Source organism: Lolium rigidum, chromosome 3, assembly GCF_022539505.1.
Source record: "Lolium rigidum isolate FL_2022 chromosome 3, APGP_CSIRO_Lrig_0.1, whole genome shotgun sequence".
NCBI classification, from domain to species: domain Eukaryota; kingdom Viridiplantae; phylum Streptophyta; class Magnoliopsida; order Poales; family Poaceae; genus Lolium; species Lolium rigidum.
Window position 1 is genome coordinate 78,287,391 of NC_061510.1, and position 10,376 is coordinate 78,297,766.

The 10,376-nt window shown below is 43.0% G+C and overlaps 1 protein-coding gene across 1 annotated transcript; it reads right to left on the reverse strand.

Annotated features, from left to right (window-relative positions):
* Window positions 1-3,517: 3,517 nt before the first annotated feature.
* LOC124701843 (probable E3 ubiquitin-protein ligase ARI2) lies at window positions 3,518-9,887 on the reverse strand. The gene is made up of 7 exons (XM_047233942.1): window positions 9,467-9,887; window positions 9,337-9,369; window positions 8,957-9,233; window positions 7,624-8,104; window positions 4,534-5,082; window positions 4,247-4,440; window positions 3,518-4,132 (listed from the first exon to the last, which is right to left on the reverse strand). The coding sequence occupies exons 1-7, from the start codon at window positions 9,641-9,643 to the stop codon at window positions 3,975-3,977; spliced, it is 1,869 nt and encodes a 622-aa protein (XP_047089898.1). The 5' UTR covers window positions 9,644-9,887; the 3' UTR covers window positions 3,518-3,974.
* Between the last annotated feature and the right edge of the window lie 489 nt (window positions 9,888-10,376).

The following is a 10,376-nucleotide window of genomic DNA, read 5'->3' on the forward strand; positions in this document are numbered from 1 at the left end:
AAACTATTGTACCACTATTTTGGAGACTATTTCAGGCCATAAAGGAGCTTCTTTAATTTGCACACAAGATCCTCCTTACCAGGCACAACAAAACCTGCAGGTTGATCCACGTACATCTCCTCCTCCAATTCTTCATACAAAAAATCAGTCTTTACATCTAGTTGCTCAAGCTCAAGATCGTGCATAGCCACAATACCAAATAATGCACAAACAATACTATGTTTCATAATCGTAGAGAATACATCATTATAATCAATACCTAGAATCTAGCTGCAACCTGTTGTTACCAATTTTGCCTTAAACCAGGCTCATTTGGAGACACACCTTCATTTCTCTTGAATATCCACTTACATCGGACAACCTTGTTTTGTTTAGGCAATCGAACAACATCACATGTGTCATTTTTCTCAAGCGATTTTATCTCCTCTTGAATAGCAGCAATCCACTTCTCGTGGTCAACAGATGCAATGGCTTCTGTATATGTAGCAGGTTCAGAATTGTTGTTCCACCTGTTCACCACAACTCAAAGCATAATGAAAAAGATGAAGTAAACAAAGATGTGGACCTTTGTTACGCCTCGGTCTATCAGCGGCAATGGAATTATTTCTTTGCTGTAAAACAGATGATGAGTGTTGAACAATAGTGTTATCATTTTAACAACTTCATTTTCTTTCTCCTCCATCTTCTTCTCATCATCAGAAACAAAAAAAAAGCAATAGCATCAGAAACACTTGTAGATAGACTATCATTAAACATAACCATTTATTATAAACAACATTCATGCTCATCAAAAACTTCTTAATTTTAGGATTCTATAACTTTTATGCCTTAACTCCTAAATTATAACCAAGAAACACGCACTTAACAACCCTACACTCTAACTTTCTATTATCAACATGTGCATAAGAGTGTAACCACGATTTTCCACGTTAAATCTTGTGCTTCCCGATGTGATTTCCTTTTTGTTCTTCGTTATTTCTTGTCCTGTTTGTAACAGTAATAACATCTTGATTGTACTTTGTCATGTGGTTTTACTATTATTTGACCGTATTTATTAGGAATTCGGTATTTTTCCTATATTTTTTTAAACCTAACCCCTAAATTTTAGAGTTCATGTGTTCCATCGTCCTCTATTTTGCAGTTGCATTGGTAACTTATTTATGTGTTTTTCTGTTCTTGCGTTTTCATAATCAGTTCACATGTATTTTTGCACTAAAAAGTATGTAGATAAATCTGTGATAATTAATTTGGGACATAGGGAGTATTTACTAAATTATTGCACGCAGGCGCACAATTGTTTCTAACTCCATCTGTGAGAAACAGCATATGCAATTAGATAAAGGCACACACATGGTTGGATTGTGTCAATTGTTGCAAAGCTGCTTTAGCTTTGGGGCAAGTAGCATACATGACAAGCGCTACATGGAAATGCATATCGCCATATCGGTTGGATTCGGTAGATGCATGCCTAGTCCCATTCCTCACGTACCCTAACCGGCCGTCCGGGCCCCAAATGTCATGTAGCTCCTTGTCACGGGAATCCTAGTGCAGTTCAGCTGTGGATTTGATCACACTAGGGCAACCCCTGCCCGGCCCCCTCAACTGTTCCTGAAGCAGGACGGCAGCACGTTGCATGTGGCCGTGGTACGTACCATTATTTGTCCAGGCTTTCTTTCATTTTTGTCCTTGCACGGATTATTTTGCTGGACCAATCTTCTGCTGATCATGCCATAAATCTCCATAGGAAATGTACTTGCATCAGCATTGGCTATATTTATCACATTGCACGTTGGAGACTTCATGGCCAACGGAAAGGGTACATGTTGAAATTTGCTACTAGTAGTAAGTATTGCCCTCCTGGTTCTTTGCCTTCTTGCATGGAGAATGAAGCCCTCCTGAATGGTACAGTACTACCCACTTTTATGTCAAACTTGTCAAGGCTTTGTGCTTCCTTGTTTCAAAAGAAAAAAAAGGCTCCTGCTTCTTCTTAAGCTCAGGAAAAGAAGAAGGGAGGCACACGAGTTGCTGTATTCTTTTCCCCACTTCAGTTACAATGATCATCATCGTGACCAGTAAGCAAGATCCTCCACTTCCAAAATGATGCTGCAAATGACGACTCGGTGAGCCGTGCCAGTGATAACGACAAAATGACACCTCGGTTAAGCTAATTTTCTTCTGCATAATCAAATCCTAGTGGAGTGATTAAAGAAAACATCCCAGCGACAGACATGCCCGAGGTCTCATGTGCTGTTGGACCCTCTTCTACAGCGCTGATCCTATTGCTAGCGTCCATGTAGACAGCTACTGATAATGCTAAAGTAGTTACCGGAAAGAGTTGCTGCGATAAGATACCGCACAGACAGAGTTTTGGTGAGCATAGGAAACCATCTCCATCCAGTGGCATTTGATTACTGGAAGTGGAGCCTCAGTTCGAGATCCGGAAAAGATTCTTCTCATCGGTCTTCCAAGCTGTCAGTAAGAGAGACGCTAAACGCCTAAAACTTACCAGCTACTACGACCGTGGCGACGGCGTCTTGTTGCCAAGTCAATGGGCGTGTGGAGCTCGAGCATTTTTTTTCGAAATTTATCTTCAGCTACTACATGTAGGTAGCTAGAGAGTACAGGCGCTACGATGATGCTATAGGAAAACACGAGACAGGACAATATGGAGTGTTCTTTCACGCAGAAGATTCCCAGGTGCTGCGCAATGTACAAGCGCATCCTCAATTACCAACGTGCCATGTTGTTCTAGAAAGCTAGAGGCTACGTTTCAACGCATAATCCAGTTTCAACGCATTCTCCAAAGCTTGACTTGGGATGCATGTTTGTTCCTACTAGTAGCTAAAAGATGGCTCAACAGTGAGAAGAAACAAGATCACCTCTAAACAACCTGGAGTACATCAAACACCGGATTTGCATCTCGGGTTACAGCTCTCTACTCCCCAGGTCCCATCTCAAATATTTTGTTTGAACAAAACGGGCAATATTGCCTCATTTTCTTTAAAAAAGAGAGAGTTAGCCGGTTAATTAGCAGCAAACAGGGCTTACATTTTTATTTTTTTGAAATAGAGGCAAAAGTTGTGCCTCATTCATTAATTAAGAAAAGAGTACGCAATTTTTAGAAGAAACCCGGGCGAAAACCTACAACACAGCTAAGCCCACATACGCGCATCCATTTTTCAGCACAAGAGAACAGGTTTCTAGTGTCAAGTTAGAATGCAAATCAATCAGCCACAAGATGGCTTCGGATAAAAATGCTCCCTCTAGACCGAAACCATACTCAGTATTCAACTCAGAATAGAAAATATATAGCACTAGGATGTCATGCTAGTTTAGAGGGGTTCCCTTTGATTGTAGTTTAGAAATTTTCTATAAGTCAAACCTAATATTGTTTCCTTCAAATTTACACTACATGATTTCTATGGGACGAGTTTCTACAGAATATGATCCAATGAATGAAACAACTCAGGAAAAATCAATACATTCTCAACCCTACAAAAATCCTATGCAAATCCCATGAATCAAAGGGGCCATAGATAGTTCACGTCCCCTAAGAGCGTCAACCAGTTAATTCAGTATGTTCCCTACAATATATTTGCAATTTGCGGCATAAACATAGCACTCCCTCCGATCCATATCAAGTGTCAATGATTTGGTACAACTTAAATCAGAGACACTTATTATGGATCGAAGGGAGTAGAACATATCTAGAGTTCTCTTCCAAAATGTCCTCCACTTGCTTGCGGGGTAGATTTGGCATTATAGTTGCTGTGCACAATGGCATCAGATCGTATCATTGATATACAAGAGAACAGGTGAAAGTTGCTCTATTTGTAGGGATCATAGCCCCAGGGTGGAATTGCAGCGCAGGCACCCTAAGGCAACAAAAAAGAACAGAGGATTCCTTTATGTAGCTGAAGAAGCACAGGTCAGCTGTACAGTTGCGGCAGAATGTTCCGTCAGATATTGAAGCTTCAGATCTTGTCTGCCAGTTCAGCAGGCACGTTGAGATCAAAAAGAGCACCACCACCATGAGCATCTCTTCTTTCTCTCTTGTGAGATGGGCGCCCGCTGTTGTCAGAACTTGATCCGTGCAACTGAAGAATAGGTCGCTTTCCTGTCACAGATGAGCCTAAATATGCAACAGAAACCAGAAAAGGTTAAATTGGGTTAACCTCTGTATGGTGATCCTTATCATACTATCAATTTAAGGGCGTGATAAGAAGGAAATATGGCATATGAATACCTGATTCATTACTGTATAAACCAGGCTGAATCTTGTGTTCATCCTGACTATGCTTCATAGATTGTGAACTTTGTTCATCAGAGTCCAAACAAATATGCAGCTCCGAGGCTCTATCAAGACCCTTGGATTTGTACGGAGCAATATTATGAGGCGTGCGGAGAGGGTACAACAGATCATTCTCGATGCACTGATACCTGCAAAGCAATATAGTTAATACAATAATTTACAGACACACTGCTATTTTTTTTCAATGCAACTGAGGGGACTTCGCCGAGCAGAGTTCTTACATTTGCTTGCACAGCCTATCTACCACATTGGAAAGATTGATGACGTGCTTCATCGTATCCATAACCTCCTCATCACTGAAATTTTGAAAATCCTTCTCAAGGAAACCAGATAGTCTTTCAACGTTGAATTCTAATTGTTGTTGCTGATCCTCAAATAGGTTTTGCTTAAGCTCTCTTTCCTCAGTGGTCATCTCATCCTTGAAAATCTCATCACCAAACATGTAGAATGCAAAAGGATAAGAATATGAAAGAACACGCCTTGATCTGAAAAGCCTGTTCAGTCCATTTATCACCCAAGAGTAGTCCTTTATTTTGGATTCCTTATTTTCAGAAATGGATATCTTCCACTGGATGTCACGCTTAAGCTTTGCTTCCTGCTTAAGAGAATCAGTGTGAGCCTTGTATCTATTGTGGTAGTGCATATATCTATACAGGTCTCGCCTTGCTTGCTCTGTCTTCGTTGACTGATCTTCTGTGAATCGGCCACAGCTGTGGCCACTAATACTTGACCATGTATGATCTCTACCAGTAGCACCACCACATAACCAACTGCATCGAAAAACATCAAATCAAATCAGCAAAATAAAACTCAAACTTAATAAACAAGTGGAGAAGAAAACAAAATCTAGAAACACCAGAGAACATTTTTTATCACTGCAGCCTTTAACTTGTGGGACAACATAGATGACACACCAAATAACTTTAAATAATATTTATAACCTGCCAGGCACATAGTTATAGACGGCCTATTATATGTGATGACTCGTGATCTCTTGTACTAACACTATAATCTCTATATTTTCTATCAAGTAAACGCAAGAGTGCCCATAATAGCATGTTTGCAAAGAATACAACAATACACTCTGTTTCTTGGCACAATTTGCAGAGAACTGATTTTGCTATTATATCGATAATGCATAAGTCCATTAGGCACCTATCCTACATTACTATAATATACGTTTCCTCCATATTCACTCTTCCCATGTAGCAACAAGTGTCCCTAAAAAGTTCAAGTGGTGGTCTGTATGTAAGTATGGGATTGTAAATATCCAGCAAACTATGCCCTTCGAAAAAGAGCCATCAGCATCCAAGAGGCCACACTACATACTTCACCAGCATCCAAGGGAACGCTAGGTTCCTCGGCAAAGGCAACAATAGCCTCGCTGGGCAAGGTTATGAGTTTGGTAGCGAGCGGCTAACCAACTTTGCCAAACAAATTAGCCAGCATGGGCTAGAAAATCCTTACTGCGCTGGGATAGCCAATTCGGCTCTACTCTGACGGCAAGAAACAGAAAAAGTAGCGTTTGACTTCTGCCTTGCGAATGAACAAAGTAACTGTCCCTAGTATGTGCTCATTTGTGGCTGGCAATGCTAGGCATAGCTAATGAACCAAACAAGTAACCTTGCCTAGGTAGGCAATAGCCAAAACAAGCTCGTTAGCCCAGCCTAGCTAAGCGGGCTAATGATCCAAGTACACCACAAGTATGTAACTACCTACACTATGATCTCTTGTACTACACTATGATCCCTATATTTTCTATCAGGTACACGCAAGAGTGCCCATATTAGCACTAGCAGAGAGCATGTTTGCAAAGAATACAACAATACACTCTGTTTCTTGGCACAATTTGCAGAGAACTGATTTTGCTATTATACCGACAATGCATAAGTCCATTAGGCACCTATCCTACATTACTGTAATATACTTTCCTCCATATTCACTCTTCCCAAGTAGCAACAAGTGTCCCTAAAAAGTTCAAGTGGTGGTCTGCATGTAAGTATGGGATTGTAAATATCCAGCAAATTATGTCCTTCGAAAAAGAGCCATCAGCATCCAAGAGGCCACACTACATACTTCACCAGCATCCAAGGGAAAGCTAGGTTTCTCGGCAAAGGCAACAATAGCCTCGCTGGGCAAGGTTATGTGTTTGGTAGCGAGCGGCTAACCAACTTTGCCAAGCAAATTAGCCAGCATGGGCTAGAAAACCCTTGCCACGCCGGGATAGCCAATTCAGCTCTACTCCAACGGCAAGAAACAGAAAAGGCAGCGTTTGACTTCTGCCTTGCGAATGAACAAAGTAACTGTCCCTAGTATGTGCTCATTTGTGGCTGGCAATGCTAGGCATAGCTAATGAACCAAACAAGTAACCTTGCCTGGGTAGGCAATAGCCAAAACAAGCTCGTTAGCCTAGCCTAGCTAAGCGGGCTAATGATCCAAACACACCACAAGTATCTAACTACCTACACTATGATCTCTTGTACTACACACACTATGATCCCTATATTTTCTATCAGGTACACGCAAGAGTGCCCATATTAGCACTAGCAGAGAGCATGTTTGCAAAGAATACAACAATACACTCTGTTTCATGGCACAATTTGCAGAGAACTGATTTTGCTATTATACCGATAATGCACAAGTCCATTAGGCACTATCCTACATTACTGTAATATTACTTTCCTCCATATTCACTCTTCCCAAGTAGCAACAAGTGTCCCTAAAAAGTTCAAGTGGTGGTCTGCATGTAAGTATGGGATTGTAAATATCCAGCAAACTATGTCCTTCGAAAAAGAGCCATCAGCATCCAAGGGAACGCTAGGTTTCTCGGCAAAGGCAACAATAGCCTCACTGGGCAAGGTTATGTGTTTGGTAGCGAGCGGCTAACCAACTTTCCCAAGAAAATTAGCCAGCATATGATAGAAAATCCTTACCGCGCCGGGATAGCCAATTTGGCTCTACTCCGACGGCAGGAAACAGAAAAAGTAGTGTTTGACTTCTGCGTTGCGAATGAACAAAGTAACTGTCCCTAGTATGTGCTCATTTGTGGCTGGCAATGCTAGCCATAGCTAATAAACCAAACAAGTAACCTTGCCTGGGTAGGCAATAGCCAAAACAAGCTCGTTAGCCTAGCCTAGCTAAGCCACTAAGAAGTCAAACGGAAGTAAGAAAAATGTGGAACGTTGGTTTGTGTGAGTAAGTATTAAGTAAAATAGAACAAGGTATCAATATAACAATAGCGCATAAGTAGCTGACAATAAACAGTATTTGTATGTAAAACATAAATGTTGAAGCAGAATATGATATCTCACCAGAATGCCTGTCCACATATACATGCAACCAGGTTACAGCCACCATTCTTCTCCACGGGTTTGTGGCACTTGGGACAGGGCTTAGTATTTACAGTTATCCAGTTCACAGTCTCTGATTCATCACGACATTTCTTGATCCAGAGCTCCCACATAACGCAGGAACATGGTGAATGTGCCTCCGAGGAGCAATTAAAACAAAACTGGCGTCCACATGTACATTCTACCTCACAATGTATATCACCTTTGACGCGGATAGCATTTCCACAATGTGGTGTGCTAGGGCACCACTTGACAGTATCATTGTCCTCAATATAAGATTCCAGTAAAAACCTCTCAAAGCGCTCAGCAATATCTGGGCGCTTTGCACTAACTAGCTTCCGGACTAATGCTTCATCACAGATGGCATTGCATTTTGGAGCCATGCAATTGACACGCCGACTCTGCCCCTCGTTTATTTTCACAATGAAATATTCTGTCCAACCTGATGAAATGCACATGTTAGTGGCTATTCGGAATATATTTTGATATAGCAATGCTAGTTCACAGGGTGATTATTTGTTCCTTTTGGTGTATATGGTGGGAGTGGGGGTAGGGGGTATATAAAAATTTGTAATGTTGCTATGCTGATATACCCTTCAATGGCAAGATCCCGATTTTGTAGTGATAATATTACATGAAGGAACATAATGATAGTTTTTGCGATTATGAAGTGATATCCCCTGCCTCCCTAGGTTTGATTCTGTGCACAAAGTACAAATACAGATGCTCTACAGTAATAAACAGCTTAATTAAGATGATAAGTTGCAGCATTTTGTCATTAACTAGAAGGGTAAGATATTTGCTGATTTGTCACTCCTAACACACAAATGTCAGACTGCTGATTATCACGGTTGTCAACATGTGGGTCATTCTCCCTGATAATGCATCATGCAATCGTTCTACCAGGAGTACTTAGACACCAAATTTTGTAGTGCTAAGATTACATGAAGGAATATAATGATTGCTGTTGCGACTATGAAGTGATATATCCCTGCTTGCGTAGATTACTTTTGTGCATGAAGTACAAATACAGATGCTCCCATGGTATAAAGTTTAAATGAAGATGATAAGATGAGCCATTTTGCTTGGTAAGTAAAATAGTAAGGCATTTGCTGATTTGTCACTCCTAGGTTGTCAGGCTGCTTATTAGCACAGTTGTTAATACGAAGGGCATTTTCCCCCAAATATGCATGATGCAGTCATTCTACCAGCATCTAAAAGCTTTAGGTAGCACATACGCAAAGCTTCATATACATAACAAGCACTTCCTTTGTTCTAAATGAGTAATACTCACAATCATTGCAGTAGTCGTGGCCGCAGTCCATATGGGAGGCGGCCGAGAGGGGCACGTCGTCGTAGCAAACATTGCAGGTGACCTCCACCGGAGAGGGCAACCCGGCATTACTAGCCGGTCGGAGAGAGATACCAGCCTCGGAGAAGAGCCTGTCCCTCCCCTTCTGATCGAGCAGCTCGAATATCCTCTCGACGTCCCAGCGGTAGTGGATGAGGAGCGTCCGGGCGTGGTGCTCCTTCAACCCTAGCAGCTCCATGACCTTCCTCAGATCCTCCCTCTGCAAACCGCAACAAAATCACAAAAGAAAGTGTCAGCACCAAGAAAACGGGCTTACCCCCCTGGAAACCGAATGGGAGGAGCCCTCAGGCCCCCGTAGTCACCTGCGCCGCCAAAAGGTATTCTTTGGTGATCACCTGCAAGCAGAAGCAAGGAAGGAATCCGTGAGGGAGAGAATCAATCAATCAATCAATCATTCGGGGGCGGGCAAGGGGGAGACGATCGGGGGCGTACGGAGGAGGCGGACCAATGGCAGTCCTCGAGGTGGCCGTCCTCGAGGACCTGGAGGACGGACTCCTCTAGGGCATCGTCCTCCTGATCGCTGAGGTAGCAGTCGTCGTCGTCGTCGTCCTGCTCGGGCTCCGGCGACGACGCCGGCGGGGATAATAGTTCCTCGGCGTCGCGGCCCATCGGCGCGGCGACCGATCAGATCAGCCGAATCGAACAACCGGCGGTGGAGGAGGAAAAATAGGGGTTTGCAGATTGGCGGACGGAGTCGGCGGGGAAGGAAGATTGTGGCCGGGAAGGGAAGGCGTGAAGGAGTCGGAGACGGGGACGGGGGCCGCCGCCGGAGAAGCTGGGAGGGAAGTGGAGGGGGAAGCTGAGGTGTGGCCGGAATTGGGGAAGGACTGCTGCCTTTCGGCTGCTGGTGCGGGCGGAGGGTGTAAGTGTAAAACTGGCACGCACCGTTTTGATTTTTTTAATGGAATCTGGCACTGGCAGACACCTATGCTCATCCTACGTCGGCCCAGGCGTCAGTTTGGGCCTGTCTAGCAGGCTGGGCTTGGAAGACAAGCTAACCCTTCCCAAACGTCCTTGCTTAGTGTTCTAGTTTGTGTGCCGTGCAGTTCTCTCCTAACCACTTTCCTGAACATAACACGCGACATAGTGCACAAAGTACTACAGTACTTTGGCCTATTTTTCACCTACTTATGGCTAAACAGCCCATAACCGACGTGACATCGTCTGATTCTTAGGTTGATGGTTGTGGCTTCTCCCTAAGTCATCGCCTATACCTCTTGTCCATCTGAATTCTGAACCATGCTACTGTAAATTGTTTGGCCTCTAGTCACAACTCGCAAGCAAGTTGTTTTATCCAGCTGGCAGCGATAGCTCTGCCAGCATCTTTTGATCTTAGTCCACA